Source organism: Colias croceus, chromosome 3 (genome assembly GCF_905220415.1).
Source record: "Colias croceus chromosome 3, ilColCroc2.1".
NCBI classification, from domain to species: domain Eukaryota; kingdom Metazoa; phylum Arthropoda; class Insecta; order Lepidoptera; family Pieridae; genus Colias; species Colias croceus.
This window is the reverse complement of record NC_059539.1, coordinates 7,432,001-7,457,310: the sequence shown is the minus strand read 5'-3', so window position 1 is coordinate 7,457,310 and position 25,310 is coordinate 7,432,001. Positions and strand designations below refer to the sequence as shown.

Below are 25,310 nucleotides of genomic sequence, written 5' to 3'. Positions count from 1 at the left end.
CAGAATGTTTTAATTTACTTAGGGATTAAATCTGTTGTCACGTTTTATCAGTAATAGTAAGTTAGGTACAAATTAGTACCCTTACCTTGTTTGTATCATTGACATTATAAACTAGATATTATAAATGTTAAGTTAGAATATTTAATAGTACTTTGATTATGTAAATTATTACAACTGTATCACATGTGTCACAATTATTGTAAATAGAAAAATGTAATTAAAAAAATCTAAGACTAGCTCACTATTGTAAGTCCATAGATATAACATTTTGTGCAAAGAATCTAGTCGAGAGATATATCATTTATGTTATATTAATGTATATGTAAATAATAAACCATATTGTGCTAAATTAAGGCAAGTTTTATTTACAGGAAAAACAAGATATAATTTACATAATATATTTCTAGAGTTCTGTGGTGGCTACGCCCCAATATTGCTGCATTCGTCCCTCTAAATCTAAAGAATCCTGAGATTGGGCAGATTTCTCTTGTATCACAGCAAAATCATATTCTAAATGATATGGCATGAGCCGTTGAAGTGAACCAAAATAAGCAGCGTTTGGTCCACAGTTTGGCATTCGACCAGATCCGAAACGAAATTCTGGTTTCAGAGAAGCACCAAAAGATCTTGCGCTTCCGAAGTGTTTTGAGAGGAATGGAAGTTTCGATTGCTTGCCAGCTACGTGGAGCTGAGGACTACTTCCTGATAACCCTTTTACGGTTTTCAAACTGCCGTTAACAGATTTAATTCCTTTAGATAGATTGTCTAATTCTTTATCGAATATCATTTGTGTATTTTGTTCAAGCATATATTCCCAACACTTAAATTGCTCCTCGGAGTTTGGTATTTCCTCATGCTTCCTATTTTCCTCTTTATCTTCCTCTACACGAACGCGAATAGCTCTAGCGACACCGCCCCGAGGTTTTCTGTCTGTCGCTTTGGCATGAGATCTAACGCTCGCATAATGTTGTTGACTTATTGCTTCGCTAATGGGTCTATCACTTTGTCCGCTAGGCGATGAGCGATCACTGTTCGATTTAGGTGGAGATATTGAATGACAACACGGTTCTAACCGAGAACAACAACAATCTGAACGGCACACAGGCTTCGTTGTATTGATTGTTTGTCGCAACTCTCTCATAAGTAAATCGACGTCCGAGCGCACTGTGTCGAATCTAACAATAACTACGGATATGCAATCTTCAGTGCCATAGCTTTGAGCTAAATCTTGTAATCTTTTTGCTGCTAAAACAGGATTACGTTCCGCCCTTACTTCATTAATTGCAGCATCCACTGTAACAGCACTCCAAAACTTTCCATTGGCTAGTATAAGAAATTCGTCATCTTCCTTTATCACAGTTTGTATAACATCTGGATCCGGAACTGAGTTCGGATAGCGAGTTGAATAACCGAGTCGCTTATTATTTTCTGAACCTAACGAAAGAGGTCCGGTTCTTCGACTTAAGACAGCTTTTGTGTCACCTACATTTGCCAATTTCATATTATAAGTTCTTGCAGTATGACCAAATGCACTATCAGGAGTATTTATTGGCGTCAAATGACACATTATAAGACAAGCACCTTTTCTTTGACCCTTCTCTTTTAATTCCCTATGAGCAGATAGTACAACGTATTTCATATATTCATTTACAGTTTCTTTAATAGACTTTTCCTCTAAAAGTAAACCAGGTAAACAAGTTTGTAGTATTTTGGTTACTTCTGTATCATTTTCACCGTCTATAACAGCAAATAATCCTTCTCTATTACAAAATGATGGCAGCCTTATTTGTGCACACGATAACTGAAGAGACTTATTTGGACATTCTGAGAATCCTGTGACCCAAGGAGTAGTACCATTTAGTTCTTCATGATAAGCACTTTTTTGAGACCATGCCGTGGTATTGCGTCCTGTAACATCCACTAAACTTAACGGACGTTGGGATTTATAAGCATTAAACTGTGAAGCATCCACCTGAAGTTTCTTGTTACAAGAAATATCTAGGAATTTTAACTGTTTCGGTGCAAGGAGTCTTAAATCAATACTATCTAATTCATTGTGTGCGAAATCTAAGACTTTTACGGAAGCACTGCACGCAAACATAGGTACTGAACGTAATCTATTCGAATGTGCACGCACAACTCTTATGCTGTTTAGCTGAGGTAAACTATCGGGGAGTTTTGTAAGGGAATTTCCAGATACAACAAATTCTTCTATTTCTGGCCAGAAGTTGAAAAAGCTTTCCGGCAAACTCGTTAGGCAATTGTATGCCATATGTAATATTTTCAGTCCTCGAAATGTGATTATAACATCGATTGCATCATCATTTAAGCAGTTTGCGGTTAGATATAGCCTCTCTAGGCAGTGTGAAGACACACCTCTGATTCGTGGCAGTCTACTCAATCTATTATTTGATAGATTTAGTACTGCTAATCGATCACAAACTGAGAAAAAGTTCTCTGGAAGCGCTTGTATACAATTATCGTGTAATAGTAGTTCTTTCAATGGCGATCTTAACCTGGGCATCGAAGGTATGGTTGATATTTTATTATGGGCTAAATGTAAATGGCTAAGACTTGATAGTTCACTACAGAACAAATGTTCAGGAAGTGAGGAGAGATTATTGTTGCTCGCGTACAGTTTTGTTAAATCGGAACAACCGCTTAGCCATTGTGGCAGTGAGGTTAATCTGTTGTGAGATAAATCAATTTCTACTAAGTTTATCGGTGGGACAGCTGTTGTCAAACTCTCCAAATCTGTGAAAGAATAAACAAAACAGTGAATGAATTATCTAGGTACCTAACAATAATTTAGAAATTAAAGACTTTTTACGGATTTTAAACGCGATTTATTCATTATATTATTTTCCTGACCTTTCGAACACTTTACAGCGAGCGTAGTCACGGGGAAAATATAATATTAGGTACTTAAGTATGTAATTCACACCGGTCATTTACATATAATACAAATACCATGCTTCAAAAGCATAGGTCAATTTAAAGTATACTTGGTAAGTAGAATTTTATAAATATTAATTTTTCCATAATTTACTAGGTTTAGAATAATTCCAATATTTAATTGATTATAAGGAACAAGCCAAATTAAAAAATAAAGACAACACCTAGTTATTAGCTAGCACTATAAAAATATCAACTCACGATTAAATGGCGCTCGTAGAACCCGTAGTGATGCGCCGTGCAGAGCCATGTGTTGTATCGCATTGTGAGACGCGTATAGTTCCCGGAGCCCGCGTAGGGACGACAACACTAGCACTTCTACCGCATTGTACGACACATCTAATGTCACCAAATGCTGGAATGTAGGACATTTTTGACTATTATTATCAATCGAGTACAGGTATGGTTGAAATAATAAAGAATGTTAATAATGATCTAAAATTATGCGGGCTGATACAGGATAAAAATTACTATTACGTCAGACGCTGACCGCTCGACTACAAAATTTTATTAAAATATACTTTAGTTTTAACTTTTTATTTGACATATAATTTATATTTAGGTACATTGTTTTATTTCAAATAGAATAAAGATTAGATGCTTTCGTTTTCATATTTTTTTTTCAGTAGGTTAGTTTCATTTTACGTAAAATATCTAAAGCTACGATTAGTCAAATATATAAGATACTAGCTTTCCGCCCGCGGCTTCGCCCGCTTTGTCTAAAACATAATAAATTTACATACTAAAACCTCCGTCAAGAATCGCTCTATCTATTAAAAAAAAATCGCACTTAAATCCGATATGGACAGAGAAAACGACTTTGTTTTATACTATGTAGTGATGATGAATTAAATACGCATAGATTAAATTAAGGCTACGTATTTACGTTTTATACGTACTTATATTTTTTTATTTGCATAGATAAATTTAAGTACGTACGTACGTACGTACGTAGGTACGTACGTACGTAAGTAGGTACGTACGTAAATTACGGTACGTACCTCATAATTGCCCAAAATGACGCTGCCTTTCAGCCTGTTATGGCGAAGATCGACATTTGTAAGTGGTGCTCGGTGATCGCATTTATTTTCATCGCCAGGACTCGATCTAGTATTTATCTGAAAATTGCATTATTCACATTAAAATAACAAAATAATTACAAATATGTAACAATTTAACATTGTAAGTAAAGTAATGTTAGTCTGTCCTCGCCCCTGAGGAAGACAAAAGACCTCAAACTTTACGGAAATTCTGAAGGTATTTCTGATTATCGCTTTGATTAATCTTCAATCAACATTTTAAAGCTTTAAAACAATTGAATATATGTACAAAACAGTTGAGATAGCGTTAATAATTACATCCTCTTTGCGTTCATCAAATTCCACATACCACCTATCAACTGCTGTCAGGATATTCTAGTCACAAAGAATCAACAAACATGCTAAGCATAGTAGGCAACAAACATGTTTCAATAGTTTAGACTTTAAATGTTCGATGGATTGTGAACAAGCGTAATTTTTTTTAAGTATTAACTTGTATTAACTATTAAGTTCAATAAATTTTACGAATTTTTTAATAATTATTTAATAAAAAATGTAATAAAATTCTAATAAGGAAGTCCTATAATTTAAATTTTTAATCTTACCCCAAAATTAGTAATCATATTTCGTGCAGCAACAATTATTCTCAATCGGGGAAGTCGTAGAACGCAGTCTAAAGATTTCAATTCATTGTCGCTAGCTTGAAGCTCTTCGAGTCTGAAAAGGTAAATGCTTCATTAGGTATGTATTAAGTACAAAACTAAACAATTTAACTATGAAGATGGAAAAGAGTTCCGTATATGTAGCGAATAAACTCAAAAACAACTTTATAATATTTGCCTCTAGAAAGGGCTTTACGTGGGCTTTACTGAGTAACATAGGCTTTTTATATCGGGTCAAATCTGGCGCAGTCAGGACAAGTAGCTAGTATTCGATAAAGTACAGATATCAGGACAATGACAATGACATTATATCATATCAGTACATTAAACCTTTGCCAGGCAAACATTAAACCTAACCTATAGGAAATGATACTTATCTACATAGTAGGCTACTTAGGTCGGTACCTATACTTAATTTAAATAGAGCTGAAAAGTGTAGTTATCGATATGCTAATTTCATAATTATAGTAACAACGAAATACGAATGTTGATTGTTATTCATATCGAATTTCATACTTTGCATATAAAGGAAGACTTTTTTGCTTTTTAAAACCGGATAACCTGCGTATAGTATTATTAACGTATAATATTTCGAAATATATTTATGCATAAAAATAATTATTAGTTAATTTAAACCAATTACGATATAGCTCGATTTGATTACAAATAATTGACAAGATTTTTTGTTCATAAGCATGTAGATTATTATATTTTAATTGGATAAGTTTGTCTTTACGCAATAATTATTATTACATATCGATATAATTCACCTAATACACAAACGAGTTTCAAATTAAATAAAGATGGCGAAGTACCTACAAATAAATACAGTTTTCGTTCAGAGAGTGGCAATATGCTTATTTGGTCTAAAAAGTCATTAACCGTGAATAAAGAAATTAAGATTTTAATTGACCTCACAACATTCGAGATCTATATGAATTATATACAATTGTATTTTATATAAGCGTGCCATTGTTATAATCTATTGAAATCACATCTAGTCTAAAGACATTAGTTTAAAAACAATTTATTGTAATCATAAATATTTTATATTCTCAGATTATAATATGTATAAACAATGCATCTCCTTCAAACATTTCTTTGCCCAACCATCAATGCCACGATACTAATTTGTGGAATTTGATATCAGAAAGGAAACGTTTTGAAATAAGAAATACTGAATGTGTACAATATATTATAATATACCTAGTTATCTATATATAATAATTAGGGCAATATGGGTCAATTCATTGTACACGAGATTGCCCTCTATTAGAGCATGGTACCTATGTAAATGTTATGTTTTTCTGCCTATATATCTGGAAATTGGTGCATGATTCACGCAAAAAATTACTCTCTTTAATTTAATTCAGCTTTCACAGATTATATCTTTAAATATTGGCTTAATTTGGCATATTAAGTGGGTCTCTACCTATCTATTACGCGAAGTCGCATGCGGGTCTTAGTGAAATACAACAACTATAATATAATTCAAGATTCTGAAAAATAACCAATTTTCGTAACCAAGCTCACGTAACCACAATTAAGTATTATAATAGACATGATATTCAAGAAAACAATTTCACCAAATAAATAAACATAACGACATTACTTATTTAGTACAAAATATGAATATTTATACAAATACCTTTACGCACAAAACCTTCACTTTTACTACGCTTATATATTTTGATTAAAATAAAAATTCACAAATTAAGGTAACACTGAACTTTATTTACGTATGTACGATATGAGAAGGCGGCAAGACTGACCGCAGTTTGCGCGTGCGCCGCGCCGCCCCACTGCCCACATGTCTTTGGTAATAAAACGCAATACCGGGATACACAATCGATGTTACATTACGCTCATTGTAGTATTGCTTATCTATGATTCAATGCAATCGATCATGTTTCCCTAATTATGCAACCGGTTCCTCTAATTTTCTGTGCATGTTTGCTAAAACTTCTAGTTGTTAATTTTCTTACCTTCCCTCTGTTGCATCTTTATTGATTAGGATATGCATAAAATGTATACCCTAATAGTTTACATGGAATATCTACACATGTTCAAAGTTTCAGACCGAGTGGTTTGAGTCTTTCGGAAAATTATCTCATTATAGTTTCTCAAACCACCATATTTCACACCGTCCGCGTCGCGTCAGTTTCAACAAATTAAAAAAAATATTATCGTTGACACGATAGAAGAATAGAAAATATGAAAAAGGACTAAGAATTGCATCTTCTTTCCTTCAGCACTGTGCATAATTTTTTTAGGATAATAGTTATACATCTAATTTTTTATTTAAATACTTAACTAATTTAATTTATGTTTTACAAATGTTTTAAATTGCGTTTCTAGAAATAATCATTGCGGAAGTTCTTTGTTAATGATTAATGTTTATTTATAAGTGCACAATTATGAAAAAATAAAAAAAAAGACTTGGCTGCGGATGGTATATTTAGTTGTAATTTTAAGTTGAATCTTAAGTCTATACTAATAATTAAAAGATGAAGAGTTTGATTGTTTGATTGCGCTAATCCCAGGAACTACTATTCAAAAATTATTTCAATTGTACGAGAACCTATAGAGTACTACGGGCTATAGCGATAAGCACAAGCGAATCTTAGACCACTAGTTTAACATGGATTTATAAAATTTCATCAAAACAGAGAGTTGTTCCATCTGATATAAGTACATTGTCATCACTCAACTCTCTCAAAGATTGGTCTACGATTAATAACGATAATCCAACTATTCATACTAAGTTAACAATAAAACAAGCTGATACCACTGATAACTGTTTCAAACGTAAACAAGGACATCAATAAGGAGGGTTGCGACGGCAAGTGAACGTAACTCTACGGTTGGCTGCATTGATGTAGATAGCCTAGTCCCCGACGCACGGGCGCTCATATAAAAAAATTGGCACACAACGGAAATCGTGCCGTCAATTAGCATCTCACAAGCGTTTAATGTAAGTGATGTAAGATTACGAACGATTATGATACTGACCTATAAACCTTGAGATCCCAATTTTGAAACAGTACGTTGGAGTTTTGCACAAAGTTTGGATAAGAGGGCTATTATGTAGGATCAAATTATAAAATTAATACTTATCAACCTCTTCTACATGTCTTTACACCTACTAACATGACCATAGGAAGCAAAATTGTATCAGTCTTAAAGTACCTACTTAAATAGAAAATTTTCACTAGCTCATATAATATTCTAGCACAGGTAAGGGCTTTGAAAGGTTTTACACCACGGCCATCTTCATTTCAATGTATAATATCTATAGAGAAAGTGATATGTGTTTAAAAGGTACTCGTAGTTCCGTTCCCTTATTGTGCTCATCAATGGAATAGATACCATTCAATTCTGCATTTATAAGAACGTTCGAACACACAGATTGCCACGAGAGGTAAGTGCTACGGTCTGCTGGCCGAGCGTTAAGGAACAGAATACATAATAGCTATGTACGGAGTATGTTACCGTCTACTAGAATACTCCATGTGTATAATAAATCAATAGTGTTCGCTTTTATGATAAATTGTGTTGTAGTGATAATTTACTTTTAGATTATTTTAGTCTTACATTAACAATTTTACCGCTGCAGCTGCTTAAATCTCACAGGTTTTTAAATAAAATTAGATTATGATAACTATAGATATAAATTTTTACTATAAATTTTTTCTTACGATTTATTCTCAATTCTTCCGAATAAAAATCATGAAAATCGATCAATTTACTCATTGTTTTAATTAAACTATGAAACAAGAAAATACAAAAAGTAAAAACTTACTGTGAAAGTCGACATATTTCATTGGGTAACTCTGTAATCTTGTTATCACTTATATCAAGATGTGTTAGTGCCTGGAGCGAGCATGTCTGTGGAGGCAGGCTGTGCAAGCTGTTCCCGCGCATGCGCAGAACTCGAAGGGCAAATCCCTCAGAGCTGTGCTGCGCTAGAGCCCGTCCCAGGCAGGATTTGCCTCCACCACTGAGATCCAATACATTTGGAGGTTGCGTGCTTTGGGTAGCCTGTGAAACGTTTTGTAATGTTTAGTTAAAAGGACTTGTTCAGCACAAACTCAATCATTTATTCATTCAATTAGAAGCACTTATTCTAAAAGCAAGAAAGCATAGGCTAACTTACTTCTAGAAGCACTTATGAATCGTCACAACATAGTTACCATTTACCACTCGTAATAAAATAGTAATAAGTACTTGTTTTAACTTTAATAACTACCAGAATGGGAGTTTTTATGTATGCAGTTGAGACAAATGAGTGTAAATAGTATTGACCGAATTCATGTATGAAGTGAAGTGTTATCAACTGTTGCATCCGTTTAATGTGCACCAATTTACTATGCTAATGAATTAAACACATTGTGAATAATATTCATGTATTCGGTTTCGTTAGTAAACTGTTTCACGCACCGAGTTATACTTCTCCTTGTAAATAGAAGGTTCCAAGCTATCCAAGAAAACATCTTCACTTTGTTGACAGAACACATCCAAACTATCAAATTCTTCTTCTTCGACTATCATTTTGATAATGATATGGGCGAAATTAAAGTTTTACAATACAGCCGCATTTGTGGTTAGATTATACAGCTTTAAGCGTAAATACATTGAGGCCGTCGAACTCAAAACCATTGTTATTCCCAAAGACTATCTAATAACTCCTATCCGTTTTTGTTATTCCGGTCACGGCTGTGCTTGCTTGTTATGTGACTTATGAGTGGCCTTGTGCAGTTCTTCGGACATTCTATATTTGACTTTTTGTACAAGTGAGAATCGCTTCAGCGGTGTATTTTTTGCACGGTGTGAATTTTTTGTGTGAGGAATACGCGATTCGATTCGCCGATAGAATAAAGCACGTCTAGTAAATGCTAAGGACCGTTTTGACTGCTCTCGGTGTGCGGCGCCTGCTCCGCTTACTGTGTTCTTTATTTCGAGCGTGACATTTCTTACAGGGTAATGCGCACGCAATGTTTTATGTATCGAGATTCGTGACGACTCATAAATCATTTTCAAGTTTGTTAAATTTTATTTTTCATTTTCGGATGTCGGGATCGGATGAGATCAACTCACTCTGATAGGTTGTTCGTATGGTTATATCTATTGTTTCTGGCGTAAACACTAAAATCTCCTTTCAAAGTTTGGCAAATCATTTTTTTATTCAAAATCGCATATATAAAAGCACTAAGAATTAAATTATGAAAAGAAAAATATATGTTTGTAAATAAGTAAATAACAAAATCTCATATGCACAGCCCTATGAAAATAAACATTGAAATGTCAAAAAGTCGGTAACTGAAAAGATTTCTAGTAGGTAGGTAATTTGTAAACGATGCGGACGGTTCGTTAGTTTGAGAAGTGTACCGGAATCAAATTCCCAATCATCCACTCCTACCCCACAACGTGACCGAAATGAAATGCAAATAATTGAAATAAACGTTCCTATCTAGAGCACTGCTTGTTGGCTTTCAAATTGAAACCAATTCTAATATATGAAAGCTTAGTATAGTGTTATTATATAGTTATTATCTGTTATAAAAACTTTTTGAAATAATTACTTACACGTTTATATGATTAAAGCATTCAGTTCTATATCCAAGTGTTATTATTTTGGATTGTTACGTACGGTTAATGTTTGAAATATATGTATTAAGTTTATATATTATGTTACATAAGATTAGTGAGAGTAGTGACTTATTATGCACCTTTCCCCTTCTTTTGTTTAATGAAAGTTTGCTTTTATAGACCACGAATGAATTAGGCGATAAATAAATGTGTGATAACACATGTGCTACTTTTTAAATTCATGAAGGATCTCGATACGGATAACTAAAGCTATATTTTGGTAGGGTACATACCTCTTTTAACCAGCAGAACCACATATTTCTTTCCCATACGGTGCTAAACCCGAGAAACAGATGATTTGTTCCTCCATCAACCAAGTTGCTCCCTTGGCAACGAGGCTTAATGCATATAACTAATCTCTGTGCTTTAGGATGGCAAAATTCGATGCTGCCACCACTCAATTCGATCATTTCCCATGACGTCCCTAAAAATAAACAGAATTTTAGTTACTCTTCCAACAAGAACCAAGTCCTATAGTTGGGTAGAGATAGAAGAGCCATAATACTAACCAAAAATATGCAGTTGCGATCCAACTATTTGCGCAGGACGTGGTTTCCATTGTGGAAATACGTGACCTTTAAGAACATGCACTGTACCAGATTGAAACATTCCACTTGATCGAGAGGCTGGACCGGCACACCAACGCATGCTATGTCTCATTTCAGGGTCTACTGCAAACCGTAACCGACGTGCTTCTGAACTCCATCCAAGCTTTTTTAGAAACTCTTCTTGAATTTTTAATGGACACTCGTTTAATTCTAGACGTTTCGACTTTTCACCACCAATTTGTAACCACAGCGTTAATTCTTCACTAAAGCCCAGTTTCTTATTAACTTCTTCCACACTGGTATTGGTAGACACTCTCACTAATTTGCTTGGAGCGTCTACTGCGAACGGTTCGAGACCCTCAAATACGCGTATCCAGGTATAGTCCGAGTGTGTTTTGAAACCCCTCGTGGATGCAAGTCTCCGAAGCGACTTGCGCGGGAGTGCGGGCGATGAGCCGTGAAGCCCATCGTCGCAGACCATGGCGCGGCAGATGGACGTGAAGCGCGGAGGCCACTGCCGTAATGTCGGCCCGTAGACCGGAGTCCGCCGCTGCATTATAATTAGGTCGAGCAAGGTGGGGGTGGGAAACATGTTGTTCGGTCACTCGGGAATACTGTATGCAAAATAATTCAACCATGCAGATCGAATAGCAAGTAATTCGTGCTAGCACTTTAAGTAAACGGTTGTTCATCTTTTTTGAAGAAAAATGTGTTCTAATATAACGTATTTAAACACATATGACAATAGTGAAATGGGACGGGAATTAAGGTGAAGTAAGCAGTGTTGGTTCCGCGTCGGCAGACACCCCACCTGCTGACTCACCTGTTTAGTACGAGGACCATGATCCCTTTGTTTTTTTATACAGGACTGTATGTTGCGTCACTGAAGAAATGTAACGGTTCGCTTTTAAAAGTATAATGATGTAATGTTTTCGCGAAATCTTGAATATAAAGATACATTTATAATCTATCCAAAAAATTGATCATAACCACTCGAAGTTAAAGGCAATACTTGCTTAATTAATGTTAATAATCATTAAAAAGGTTTTAGAAACTGGAAAGGGTGAAACGATAATTACAATGACATGGTACATGGGTAAAATTGAAAAATAGAAAACCACTAAAAGACGATATGAAATAAAATATATTTATTAAATATTCAAACAATAATCAATAATCATTATACCTAAAAATAAGTTTGTACATTGGATCTTAAAGCTAACGAATAGTTGAACTTATCACTAATGCTGGTATTCAGTTTAATGGTAGTTTACCAAGGGTGATTCCTATATAGTCTTGTATTGCCACAAGTGCATGTAGCATTGCAGGTGCCCTGTTGGCATACGCCAGCGATTCCGACGAGTTCTCTACAATTTGAGAAATAATCTTTGACAGGGCAGGAGTTAGTGCAAAGAGCATCTGATACACAGCTTTCTGGACAGTCTTCGCACGGCTTACCGACTTTGTAGGGGTACTGTATAATTGTGTTAACGTTGCCACTGTAAAAAATTGTTTTGTAAGAAATCATTTCAGCAAAAAAAATTACAATGATATGATTGAGGATGTTCTTATTTTCAGAATTGGTGTAAGTACCTACACGATATTCTTGTATTTGCACTCGCAGAAATAAAACCATGAGACCGTTGCATGAGGAACACTAGGAACACAATTTACACCATGTTCATAATTTTGAATCAGCAGTAGTAGTTAGTACCTAAATACAATCCGCAACTCCCAGTTTGGCTTGTTCTAAATCCTATTAATGTAATGACTGTGCCATGTGTGCTGGTTGAGCCGGAATAAAGGCTTGCCATACGTTAAATTATACCGCAAAAGAAAAATCATTAATCAAAACTCTACCTTATTGGTAGATTCAGAAATAACATGTATTGAATTGTTCGCCAATTTTCATCCTCATTTAACCCTAACGAAGAAAGTGCATGTAGCTGTACTATATTCACATACAAGTACCTACATCAATTTCGCATATCGTTAGAGATTTAGGACAAAGTTAGTTTGCTAACGACATACATCACATCACATCTGCTTTGCAATCGTTTATTGACATCGTGACTTGAATAACAGTCGTAAAGATTTTCTCGCAAACCATTATCTTAATAAATGTTTCACAGTTACTAAGATTCCATCTGAATGCCTCAGGTTCATAGCAAATTAAAGCACATAAACGAGATGTTAAGGATTATATCTGTTAGTAATATTATTTAATGCACAATTTGCTTTATGCTTTACAAATGCATTATTGATATTTATTTAGTTAAAGTGTCCAAGTGAATACGTAGTCACGGCATGCCAGTAGGTAAATTGAATTTAAATATACTTTATTGTAAGTATTTGCTAACTTCGAACCGTACTCGCGAAACAGGTATCTACTCGAGACATATTGAAGACAACGCATATAGAATAACTAAGTTTAATACTAATAATAATTATTACTATTTGCATTTGAAGAATTAATATTCCATGCTAAGATGCCATAAAAACGCAGCATTGTATATAGATCTATCATTATGCTAAAAAACCATTAAAATTCAAACAAGCATATACACTAGGTAGTCTGGTTATGGAAAAATACAGTATTTTAGCAAAAGATGAAAAAAACTTCGATGTAGGTACATGAGCGAAAGAGACCTTTAAAATAATCTCGTCTAAGTAGACATAATAAATCAAACTCCAATATGTAGTCGTAAAATTAAACGCCTGATAAACAATCAAAGCAATAACGTGGCAGAAGTTATACGTATATTTGCTAACTCCAGTATTTAAGCCCATAGAAAATATCCACCATGTATATGATAACTTCTTGCGAATAAAATGAATTCTATCTTAAGGTAGCATTCCAAAGTGCTCTATAGGTACCTAATATTATAATTAATATAGTAGTAGTTACCCAGGGCCGTCTTAGACTATGCCGGGGCCCTTGGGCACACAAGAATTGGGGGCCCTTTGAAATATAAAGAAATCAAACTAGGTACGCAAATTTTTTCCCACAATTATATATGTTTTTGCCCTAAATCGAAACTTAAAGAAGTAATAAGAAAACTTAAAGAAAATTTCTATGTAAAATTTTTGCTCCATTTTTTTATACATTTTACAAAAAAGTTACTTCTGACCAATCTTGTATTATAATATGGTCTTTTGAGGAAACTTTTTTTCCTTATTTTTTTTTATATAATTCATTTGAAACGCTACTGTTGTTGTAGAGCATGTTGTAGAGCAGTGGTGGCTCAGTGGTGAGACCTCGGACTTCGAATCGATAAGTCCGGGGTTCGAGACCAGGCGAGCGTGCAAGAAATAAATTGATTTTTCAATTAATCTGCGCATTTTGTAACATCACCACTGCTCGAACGGTGAAGGAAAACATCGTGAGGAAACCGACATGTCGAAGAATTAAAAAGTTCGACGACATGTGTCATCCGCCAACACGCACTTGGCCAGCGTGGTGGATTATGGCCTGTACCCTCATAGGAGGCCCGAGTCCCAGCAGTGGGAACGTATATGGGCTGATGATGATGATGATGATGATGATGCTGCTGTTGTAATGGCGCTCCAAAGTTGACTTTAATTAAATTTAATTAAGAAATATTTTATGAATTACTTTTTCAAATTACCTTTCTCTTTGAATTTATATTTTAGGTTTTATGGCACTCAAATGCTTTATAAATAAAATATAAATTCAACAAAAAAGGTCGTGTTCCATCGTTACAATATTGTATTCACTGAAAAGTGCTTCATATTGGTTGAGATGGTTGTTAAATCATCTCAATAGATGGCGTGCGGTGTGTCCCTTAAGACACATAAAACTGAAGGAATAGAATAAATTCGATTGCTCCGGCGGGTCACGAGTGGCTGAGTTGGTCAAGCATCCGCCCCGGAATGGCGCGAAGGATGCGGGTTCGAGTCCCGCCTCGTGATCGAATTTTTTCTATTCTTTATAAATTTATACCTTTCTCTCATTCAAATTTATCTGTTTAATTTGCATCTGGATTTTTTCTTTCGTAGCCGTTTCATATTGATCAAAATTATTGCGTGCGTTATTAACATAATTTATTCAAAGCCTAGGCAAATGGCAAAAGTCAAAACGCTTGTCATCTATTCGTATAGAAATGGTCCGGTGTGAACAGAGTTCACTAAATTCTAGGACCTTTAAAACTACAAAATTTCATATCCAGCAGAAAATTAGTAAAATTGTTCAAAGGAATAAGGATTACTAAAAATAAAATTCAAAATTAACTGTCATTCCGGTACGTGAATTAAAAAACATATTCCAGTCCAGGTTATAAATAAATAAAAAAATAGGTGATTTCGCGATTTATACTGAATCATAAAATCATTTAGGTGTGAAGTGATTTAAGAAACGTGTGCATATTATAAGGATGGGATGAGTTTATAAATCGTTATATCTTAGAAAATGGTAGGAAGCTACATCTTAGGAAAATAATGTATTGATTCTTTTGTATAGATAATTTTATGATCTACAATTTGGGTAAAAGTGGTTATATGATAAAACTTACCGTTTCGGTAAAAATCACGAAAAACCTATTTTGACTTTTAGGAAAAAATTTTTTCGTAGTAACAGAAGGTCGGGAAATTTTAATATAATATTTTTGAAGTGAAACTTCTTTAGGCGCGTTGAGAGTAAAATTTCAAGGTCGCATCATAACAATACCGTAACGTCATGGAGTAATTCAACGATTTTGGTATCTTATAATCTTGCCATAGAAGTGGGCTATTTAGCACCGAAATAATTTTTCAAATCGGACCAGTAGTTCCCGAGATTAGCGCGTTCAAACAAAAAAACATAGTATAGATTGTGTTTTTAATAATTTCACCAAATTTCGGCTGGATGGGAATTTTGGTCGTGGTCGTCGTTGTCCTTGGTAGTGTGACCGAAACATTAGCAAAACGTCATAAGCTTATATCAATTAGTATCAATAGTGGATTCTATTCTCTAGCGTTTCTGCCACTTGTCTAGAGGCCCAGAGATTAAAGTTTTGTCACAACGCCCTTGTATGCTATTCTGTAAACTTAGACTTGTTAGTAATTTACATAAATCTCAAAATAATTCAAGTAAAAATATATTATATTACGTTAATAAGTAAATAAATAATTCGAGTAAATGTCTGATAAGTTAATTATAATGGTGTTCGAATCACTCGAATTATTCCATGTAATAACATAGATGTTTTGATTCGAATAAATCTGAAAATGATCTGACGTTCTGGCATTAAAAAGCTGTATTGCTTTTTAATAAAATATTTTGAGATTTATGTGAGAAAAATTGTCAGTCCTATATCTCCTCCAGGGGGGCCCCCTGACGATGGGGGGCCCTGGGCACTGGCCCCCTGTGCCCCTATGGTAAAGACGGCACTGTAGTTACCTTACGGCAAGAAACAATGTAACCAATAGTTTTATATTTATAGGCGTTGACCACATAACGACTCATAAGACATTCAAACCACAATTACTCATTTAAGTAAAAGTTCAAATACAATTAGATATTATTCACCAAAGCTCAATTCTTAAAAAGTAAATTCACGTTTTATAAAATTCTTTAACTTTTTAAACGTAATGTACCTAACATAATATGTTATTTCATACTCTGAAAATCTGTGTAACTCCTAACGAGAATATAAGTATACTTTATTATTATATAATATATTCTATTTTTTTGCGTTGTTTCTTCTATTTGAGTATTAATTTGAGTGAATGTTTAAATATCATGTTTTTAATTTAGGTAAATACATGAAAATTACATCTATAAGTGTTGATTTATCCATTTAATAATAGGACATGTTTAAGAAAAACTTACGCTGGGCAATAATGACACACGTAGTTATAGAAATGGCCCCAAGGTCCTCCAGGGCAGTGTGCGACGCCACAACCAACTTTGTGACTAGTCGCCCAAACCATTTGGGTGTAATGCCCAACTGCTTTGAGATTCCGCACTGGTGCTCCATATGTGAAATTTTGATATTCTAGGAACCATGTCTTGATTGCGAAAAACCTGAAAAGAGGTTAGTTATTATAGTATCATGTCGAATTGGTTCAGCATTGATTTAGTCGATACAGCGAAAGACGTTGTAAAGAAAATGTTATAAATGTATAAGAATTTGTTTTACATGTTGGCTTTATTTTATGTATAATGAAAGGTTTAAATAGGCGTCAAATGCATTTATGTTTATAATGAGTCAGCATGGCCAAGTGACAAGTATGTACTAAAAAAACCAGAAAGGGGTTGAAACTAAGAAACTACCAGTTATTTTCCATAATACCTTACCATTTAATTTTCCTTATTAATTTTGTCAAAATATTTAAGGGTGTCTTTTTGCTTTTACATTCTTTCTTAATAAGAATTTTTCGTTAGAACCATTAAAATAGAAGCTATGCAATAGCTTAATAATATAAGTAAGTAATTAAAAATATTTCTGTCCGCCCGATGACCAAAATGTAACAGACTGTTAGGAAACAGTACATTTACTGATCTTGACATAATCAATTGTAAAATATCTTATTGTTTACAAAACATTCCCAGACAATAGTTTCGTGCTGCAACAATGTGAATATTTTATTTCAATTCCGCGTATTGCGACAATGGAGGCGCGCTTATAATATAAAGGTTCGATGCAGGAGTATTATAAGGATATAATATATCAATATACGTACAAGATAGAGTAACTTACTGACCATGATTTCAGCACAGACTGCATCTACAGTTACAATCAACCACAATATCAAGCAAATAGTACTAAGGATACATTACCTTACCACCTTCATCTGTTTCATAGCGATACAAATTCACTACGACATGCGTAACGTACCTAAATCTGTTACCTAAATACCAAAATTGGCATAACATATTACTCACCTGGTTTAATTTAATACAAGCAGTTAAATGATATGACATATAACTGTTCGTTTTAAAGAGATCTACACTACTGGTTTGCGTGCTCAATATCACATAATTAAGCATTTTCAAGTATAAATTTCAAGCTTAGACACAAAGGGCGTCATTATATACCATGTCAGTCTGTGAAATCTGTAATTAGATGTTCACGAATTTCCTATTATCTGACAATGTGGAGGTTAAGATCGTGACTTTAAGGCAGCATACATTGTATAACGAACGGATGAGGAAACAAACCAATTCAGCAAAAAATGTAAGCGCATACCATCTTATTCGACCATAAGACAACAAATCACTCATTATCTTATTTGTGTGACTGCAAAAAACTAAGACCCTGACATGCAAGGAAGTGTTATAATTAAAGTGATTTTATTACAACCTTAGCGTAGTTATATAGCTTTATAATTGTACACAATTTAAGCAATTTTAATACATAAAATGAAATATCTTATTTGTATGATCCCGCTAATTGCGTTTTCAGATGTGTATCTTTATTTCAATAAATCTCGGTATTTGACAATTAAAAAAATTCTGAGCTCTGTTAAACGAGATCTAATTGCATTAAAATTACATATTAGGTTCCTAATTGAATTTACGTACCACGGAGTCTTTTGTGATGCTACAAAAAGGTTCTGTCCGCAAGAACCTAAATATGGGACAGTATTCTCTGAGGCGTCGTTGTGTTGCAGGAATACACAGCGTTCAGCGTAGTTCTGAGCTTGACGGGCTGCCAGGGGGTGCCACGACTGTAAAAATGATTTTATTATTTATATATATCAGGTAATGAACTTCAGTCGTAGCTGCTCCCGTATTATATAAAAATTAACAAAAGAAAAAAACGCATCAAAATATGTAGCATACCTATTCTCTAAGATCTAAGCATACCTATACATCGGGACAGAAAGACATACACGACGGGAAATGACTTATTCATACGATGTAGTCAATCAAAATTATATTAGAGTAATAATAACAAGATAAATACACTTACCATTAAAAGCATATTAGATGCTGTCGGCCTTACTTTTGTTCGAAAGAAGTTATGATAGAGCACTATTTTTCTTCGAACAACAGAACGGCGAGGACTCAATCCATCTTCTGGTATTTTGCTTGACGGAAATAGTTCTGAAATTTGAATGATCATTTCAATCGCATTTTATAATTTCTAAAAAAACACATTAACTACCTAGTTTATTATAATTTTTTTTTTCATTCAGGTAAGTTTAGGCTGAGGGTAGTTCAGTTATCGATAAAAAATGCTCTGATAAACTTACCTAGGTATAGGCGAAATGCTCGATCTTGTAAAAGGTACTTTTACAGTTTTACTAAATTTCTTAAACCCTTGCACCATCAAATTGTAAAAAAAATTACTTACGTTGATCCGTCCACGTCCTGACGCTTTGCAATACGATGGAGTTAAATATTACAAAGATATTTATCCATAGTAATTTCCTAGCAATCATGTTTAATCTACTTCTGATGTTATGCTTGCTGAAACAATATTTATATTTGAGAGTTTATATTTTCTTATTAAGTAACTACATGTTGCTTTAATATTTTTAAATTGTAAAATAAAAGTTTTGATATTCATTCTAGATTGAGGTGCAGATATGGACATTAACAGAGGTAAAATACAATTGAACCTAAGTATTTACTATTCTTTACGAATGCAAGATATCTTCAAGGCGGAGTATGATAATGCTCGGGGTCTTACAACTTTCCTCCAAGTGTAAAGGACCTCATTTGTCAATGTGTCAAACTATTTTACCTGTATTTATGCACATCACTGTATTGATCTGATGAGCGCCCATATCTCAATTTTTATTTATTACCTACCCACAATTTAAATAAACCAAAATTATGTCTAATAACAAGCTAATAACTTTGTTAGAAGAAATAACTACTAGAAGATAAATCATGAATTTAAACCGACAAAGGTAAGTAACTACATTAAATCTGCTCTATAGGTATTCTTATTTTTTTATACGTTTTTTTTTTAACTTCATCATAATCGAATACCTTCAGAAGTAGGTAACTACCGCTATGGCTTATGGGAGATATAGGTACGCGGGCTCTATCACTATTATGTAGGTATTCTATGCCAACACGCTTCAGAATTTAAATGAGTACCTTATGAGTACCTAGTGGACATTTATTTAAAAAAAATGCTTAAAGATTAAGCAATTTTCTAGACTAACAACTCTATTGAATTTTAAGGTATGCAAAAAATAATAATATAAACATAGTTAAGTACCTACGTAATGGAAGAAAATAGGTAAAATAACTTACCTTCCTTTGAATAAAATTGATATGTAAAGGGGCTTTATTGCAGCTGGTTTACGCAAATATACAAAAAGCACTCTTTTATTCTTGAGTAAAGGTAAACATTAGTTCAGTATCAAACATGGTCGTATTATTAGTTAGGATAATATTTACACAGTATGTTGTTATTCACAATAGCACAGGTAGGTATATTGATAAAAACAATTATAGATAATATAGGTATTTAATTACTAATTAATGTAACGATTCATACCAAATAATTAACCATAAAAGTAGGTAGGTATAATTATTTATTAATGAATAAAAAGCTCCATGACACAAACATCTCGCTTTAAGAAAAGGTACCTAAATACCCAAGTAGATATTTTTAACAACTTCACACTAAATTCCCTGAGAAATCGATAATTCTAAAATATTTATGCATGAAATATTTTTAAGGCTATGGGCACACAAATATGTTATTTTAATTTAATTGGGTAAATAAAAAAGCAGCAAAATTTTCTTCAGCTGCTAATTTTATAATAGCTGGAATGTGTATACCTATCTTATTTTAATTTAATTAATAAGGTAATGGAAAAGAAACATTTATGCCAAATTAATTAATTACCTATGAAAAAAATGGTACTTACCTTTAAAACAAATGTAGTTGCAGCGGTTTATCAAAACAATAAAAATAACGCACTTTTATACAATTGTTTTCACAGAATCATTTTTATTAAAAAATGTTACATATGTGTAAACAATACACCAATATAATATTATTACGCGTAGTATAAATTTAATCATTTAAGAATTAGACTCGGTGCCGGCCATGTCTCGCGAGAGTAGGAATTGAAATAAATGGGCAAACGACGAGTGACCACTCATTGACTATCCGCTAAATTATAATTCACGTAATTTTTTTCTTAAATACCTATACCGCATAGAATGCGCTTAACAATATAATTAATTATAAATAAAAACCATTAGAAACACAAATGACGTTCTTTTAACTACCTGAAAATAAAAATGAACTTTGCGCGCTACAGGAAATTTAACATTCAATTAAATGGGTGCCACCTTATTATTTTCTCATTACGTTGATTAGTCCAACCGAAACTAATGTACGCATCGATAAACAACACTTAGACGACACATATGTAGCATTTGCACGAGAATTTAGTAAAGATTCTTTGCCAAAAATAGTACCTATGCGCAAATTGATATTCTCACGCTGTAAATCATTTAATTACAATGAGCTTTGACACGGTGTTCTTATAAATTGGCGCCTTGACGCTTGATTGAGCAGTGATTATTCTCAATAACCAACAGAATAGTTAACCCGATACACAACTCACAATTAGCGATCCCAATTAAACTACAATTGCTTTCAAATACATTTATTCGTCCATTTAGGTTATGTACCAGTGTTCCAATTACCTAAAAATTAACAAAATCAAATTCCCTGTCGAGTTTAAGAGTTAAGACTAAAGTTTCTTCCGAAGTATCCCAGTTTGCTTTAGAGATATCTGGGTTGATGCCGTGGGGTAGAGGCAGCCTTAGGTGGTACTGCGAAGAACTCACAGTAACAGAGGTTGTATCCACTGAGAGATCGATATTTTCCTTTTTATCGCCCGGCATCTTAATTCTTACGATTAAGTTTTCACAACTCGCTGATGAAGTCGTTTTAGGACCAATCTGAAATAGATATGAAATAATTATTCTACGTTGTCCGTTGACCTTGAAGATATTGGAGTTAATTTAGATGCTTATTTATATTATTTTCAATTTTGGTTTAGTTTCATAATCATCATTATTAAAGAAATTAATGAATATTCTTACGTACCTCCTAATGTAGGTATTTTACAGCTTTAAAAAATTATAATTCTTCGCCTGCGGTTTCGATCGTTATCACGACATGACAGGTAGATAATATTTGAAAATAATAAAAAAATAGATTTTTTTAAACAGCAGCAGGACGCGGGTTCGTATCCTACCTAGTAAGTAGTAGGTAGCTACTTCATGATCGATTTTTATATTCTATATAGTAACTTAAATTACAACTGTTTAATGTAAGTTATTGTAAGTTGTAATTGTAATGAAACCTATATAAGAACGCTGAACGGTAATTGCATAATATGAAAATTTTCTTTTCTTTGTATCAATTGCGCAATCCCGTAACCAATCAAGATATAAATAAGTTCTTTTAAAATATAATATCATAGGTATACAGGGTGTAATCGTTAAGTGTGCACAAGCGATTATTCCGTAACTATTGCAGATACCAAAAAACTTTAAACTGATATCGAAAGTACTTAACCTAATGAGTAACTAAAATGGCCATAATAAATTTTTAAAAATAAAACGAGAAATATTCAAAAATGTTACATTAAACGCTACCATACATTTTATTTCCCATACATTTTGTATTCATAGCAGATTTTCGAAGTGATGTCCTCGTTGTGCAATACGATGAGGAGCTCTATTTACCTTTCTAAATGAACTTACCTTCAAATTTGCGAAGTAATTAAAGCAGAAAACCAAAAAAAGAAAGAAAAAGCTAAAATCTTTCATATTAAATGCACTAGGTTGATCCAAAAGTAATGATAATTGGGTATTTCCTGTGCACATAAAAATATAAAATAAATGTTTTTTGCTTGCTCATGTATTCACTAAGTAATCACAAAAAAATCATATCAACAGGCCACGTTTCCAATTATTTACATTAATTTGAATGTGAACCGTGCGTGCCAGAATGTTACCCGACGAAAAGAAGAAACAATGATTCGACATGTAAAGGGTAAATTTCTAAATTTTTAATGATATCAGGATAATTTTTTGTCACGTTTTATGATCACGGACGTTACCCAAGTTCACCATGTTAATGCTGAAACCAAAAAACAATCAATGTCCTGGATGCGAGCTTCCAAAGTGACGATGAAGAAATTCAAAGTGAAAATCAGTAGGTTAGATTAAAGCGGTAGTTTTTTGGGACGCTGAAGGAATAATTACGGTGGAATATTTTAAAAAGGTAGCCACTTTATTGGGCTCTTACTAAACAGACCAAATTAAAAGATTGCGGTAGGTTAGTAAGGAAAAGAGACATGGCAAACTGCGGACCTGAACGCTGTTTCACCAAGACAACGCACCAGATCACAAAGCGTCAGTTGCGATGGCTGCCATTAAAAAATCGGCATTCCAAATGCTTGAACACCTACCCTATTTTTTAGATCTAGCTCCTATTTACTTTTATCTCTTTCCTCGGCACAAGAAACACTTTCTTAGCAATAAATTATTTTAAGACGACAGCGAAGTGATGGCCACGTGGAGGGGTTTTTGTGGATGAAGTCAAAGTTTTTTTTTTTAAGTTTAGGAAAAAAAATATTGAAGTATATTTTCTAGTTAGAAGACTATCTAGAGAACTACATAATTATTATAACTGTAATGACCTTTTTTAATATTGATAATCATTACTTTTGGATCAACCCATGTACATGGGATATTCGTATCCATACTAAATGTATGGGAGGGTTTCAAGTTTATTTATTAGATATTTCTCGTTTTATTTTTAAAAATTTATTATGGCCATTTTACTCATTAGGTTAAATACTTTCGATATCAGTTTAAAGTTTTTTGATATCTGCAATAGTTACGGAATAATCGCCTGTGCACACTTAACGATTACACCCTGTATATGAAGCATACAACCCTCTTAGATACAACCCTAATTCCTAATTCCTAATAATATAATGAACGATACAACGTAGGTACATAATTTTATGTAATTTGCACAGTAATTTGTGCATACGTACGAACTACGATCATTGCAAAATGGCCGTTGGGCCGTTTAGATTTGGAAGAAGTTTGATTTACCATTATATTATAGGTAAAAGGTACCTATCTTCGAAAAGATCATAGCTATTTTTAATCAAAACAAAACTTAAAGCCATGTCCTATTCCACCCTTACGGGAACCCTGAATTAGAGGATTGCTATTGATGGTTGAAAAAGGTGAGATATATAGGTAATTTTACAAGGCATCTACTTACCGGTGCGTTTTGTTTGTTTGAATTCGCCAATATCAGGAACTATAGGGTATAGGACTGATGGTACGAATCCGTCGCGTTAACCTACCGCTAATTTTTTTTAATCTGTAGGATATGTGAAGGATGAAATATTTTTAGGTAGGTAGTTAGGTACCTGAAGGAAAACATCCTCCGCTGTCACAGACTGCTGATAGTTCATTGTATACGCTGGTACTTTTCTGTCTGCAATACCAGCGCCAACGCAGCCTAATTGTTCAGCTTCCTCGGCTTCTTGCGCTTCATACTCTTCAATTGTTTTTGGAGTTTGCTTTGCATCAATTTGCTTAACTTTGTCTCTTGATGATGTTATTTCATAGGCTAAGGAAAATGTTAAGAAACCTCGATATAATAAATTCACGATAAATACAGTTAGGTACTTATTATATGTATCGATATAGTTACGTAACTGCATCTATCAATTTAGGTTTTAGGGTTGAGTATATTTTCGAATCCTTTAGTTTATAAAGCTCTAAGTCTAAACGAGTCTTTTCAGGATATTAAAAAAAATAGAAATAATTATTACCTGTGGCAGGCAGATCTTCTCCTTGCAATACGTCTGGTTCTGGAGGCCTTAAAAGCTCTGCAAGCTTTTCCAATTGAGATGATGTAAATTCAACCATTTTGATGCTTTAACTAAGTTAATTAATCAACTGTAATTAGTTTAAAATTAATATTTGCCAACAAAACAAACACACTGACAATAAATTGATCAAACAGTTTTGTTGTTGCTAGGCAGTTTTATTTACCTGCCGAAAAAAGGATGTATGTACTTATTGAGCGGTATTGATCTCTAGTGGAAAAGCACCGTAATAGTGCTGGTATGGTGTAAAACTGTAGACAGAGAAACTAAGTTAGCGTTTTAAACAAACTGTTTAACTTTGTTTTTACTGTTCTGTACAAAGTTAATATTTAATAAACATTTAAAAAATATAAATACTTAATAAGAACAAACTAATAATTAATTTTTAATAATAAAATAGAATATAAAATTCAAGAAGGAAAAGGAACAAAACAAGGGTGGGTTTTTAGAGAATTTTAAGACAATAAATATTGAAATTTAATATGAGAATTTTATTAGGGAAAATAAAGAGGCAGATGGCATTACAAGCTTTTGTAATCAGTGAAAAAATTGTAAGAATTTATATTGTATACTAATTATAAAATCACAAATTAAGTGAGGAATTT

General features: G+C 33.4%; 3 protein-coding genes across 8 annotated transcripts; all 3 read right to left on the bottom strand.

Annotated features, from left to right (window-relative positions):
- Positions 1 to 339: 339 nt before the first annotated feature.
- Positions 340 to 11,742, bottom strand: LOC123705868 (protein phosphatase PHLPP-like protein). 3 transcript variants are annotated; one of them, XM_045654932.1, is made up of 7 exons: positions 10,816 to 11,742; positions 10,540 to 10,730; positions 8,460 to 8,698; positions 4,601 to 4,712; positions 3,957 to 4,073; positions 3,157 to 3,310; positions 340 to 2,754 (listed from the first exon to the last, which is right to left on the bottom strand). In XM_045654932.1, the coding sequence occupies exons 1-7, from the start codon at positions 11,444 to 11,446 to the stop codon at positions 404 to 406; spliced, it is 3,795 nt and encodes a 1,264-aa protein (XP_045510888.1). In that variant the 5' UTR covers positions 11,447 to 11,742; the 3' UTR covers positions 340 to 403. The 3 variants fall into 3 exon arrangements, with proteins under 3 accessions (XP_045510888.1, XP_045510889.1, XP_045510890.1); XM_045654933.1 differs by having other exon boundaries at positions 10,903 to 11,742; XM_045654934.1 differs by lacking the exons at positions 10,540 to 10,730; positions 10,816 to 11,742 and adding an exon at positions 9,098 to 9,680.
- A 245-nt stretch (positions 11,743 to 11,987) lies between these two features.
- On the bottom strand, positions 11,988 to 20,916 carry LOC123705867 (cysteine-rich venom protein LEI1-like). Of its 2 annotated transcripts, XM_045654930.1 has the most exons (7): positions 20,692 to 20,916; positions 20,069 to 20,130; positions 19,155 to 19,270; positions 18,771 to 18,904; positions 18,380 to 18,525; positions 16,685 to 16,879; positions 11,988 to 12,353 (listed from the first exon to the last, which is right to left on the bottom strand). In XM_045654930.1, the coding sequence occupies exons 3-7, from the start codon at positions 19,240 to 19,242 to the stop codon at positions 12,125 to 12,127; spliced, it is 792 nt and encodes a 263-aa protein (XP_045510886.1). In that variant the 5' UTR covers positions 19,243 to 19,270; positions 20,069 to 20,130; positions 20,692 to 20,916; the 3' UTR covers positions 11,988 to 12,124. The 2 variants fall into 2 exon arrangements, with proteins under 2 accessions (XP_045510886.1, XP_045510885.1); XM_045654929.1 differs by lacking the exon at positions 20,069 to 20,130.
- A 518-nt stretch (positions 20,917 to 21,434) lies between these two features.
- Positions 21,435 to 25,132, bottom strand: LOC123706224 (dynein axonemal assembly factor 6). Of its 3 annotated transcripts, XM_045655398.1 has the most exons (4): positions 24,872 to 25,132; positions 24,649 to 24,775; positions 24,241 to 24,443; positions 21,435 to 21,739 (listed from the first exon to the last, which is right to left on the bottom strand). In XM_045655398.1, exons 2-4 carry the CDS (start codon positions 24,743 to 24,745, stop codon positions 21,482 to 21,484), a joined length of 558 nt encoding a protein of 185 aa, XP_045511354.1. In that variant the 5' UTR covers positions 24,746 to 24,775; positions 24,872 to 25,132; the 3' UTR covers positions 21,435 to 21,481. The 3 variants fall into 3 exon arrangements, with proteins under 3 accessions (XP_045511354.1, XP_045511353.1, XP_045511355.1); XM_045655397.1 differs by having other exon boundaries at positions 24,649 to 25,132; XM_045655399.1 differs by having other exon boundaries at positions 24,241 to 24,371; positions 24,649 to 25,132.
- Between the last annotated feature and the right edge of the window lie 178 nt (positions 25,133 to 25,310).

Coding starts and splice junctions, on each gene's coding strand:
- LOC123705868 (XM_045654932.1), bottom strand. CDS start 11,446: ATGTTTCCCACCCCCACCTTGCTCGACCTAATTATAATGCAGCGGCGG. Junction 4,074..4,600: donor ATATGATTACTAATTTTGGG/GTAAGATTAAAA, acceptor TGCAATTTTCAG/ATAAATACTAGATCGAGTCC. Junction 3,311..3,956: donor TCATTTTGGGCAATTATGAG/GTACGTACCGTA, acceptor CCTACATTCCAG/CATTTGGTGACATTAGATGT.
- LOC123705867 (XM_045654930.1), bottom strand. CDS start 19,242: ATGATTGCTAGGAAATTACTATGGATAAATATCTTTGTAATATTTAAC. Junction 18,905..19,154: donor CAGGACGTGGACGGATCAAC/GTAAGTAATTTT, acceptor TTCAAATTTCAG/AACTATTTCCGTCAAGCAAA. Junction 16,880..18,379: donor GCATCACAAAAGACTCCGTG/GTACGTAAATTC, acceptor ACCTCTTTTCAG/GTTTTTCGCAATCAAGACAT.
- LOC123706224 (XM_045655397.1), bottom strand. CDS start 24,745: ATGGTTGAATTTACATCATCTCAATTGGAAAAGCTTGCAGAGCTTTTA. Junction 24,444..24,648: donor AGAAGATCTGCCTGCCACAG/GTAATAATTATT, acceptor CATTTTCCTTAG/CCTATGAAATAACATCATCA. Junction 21,740..24,240: donor CGGAGGATGTTTTCCTTCAG/GTACCTAACTAC, acceptor TATCTATTTCAG/ATTGGTCCTAAAACGACTTC.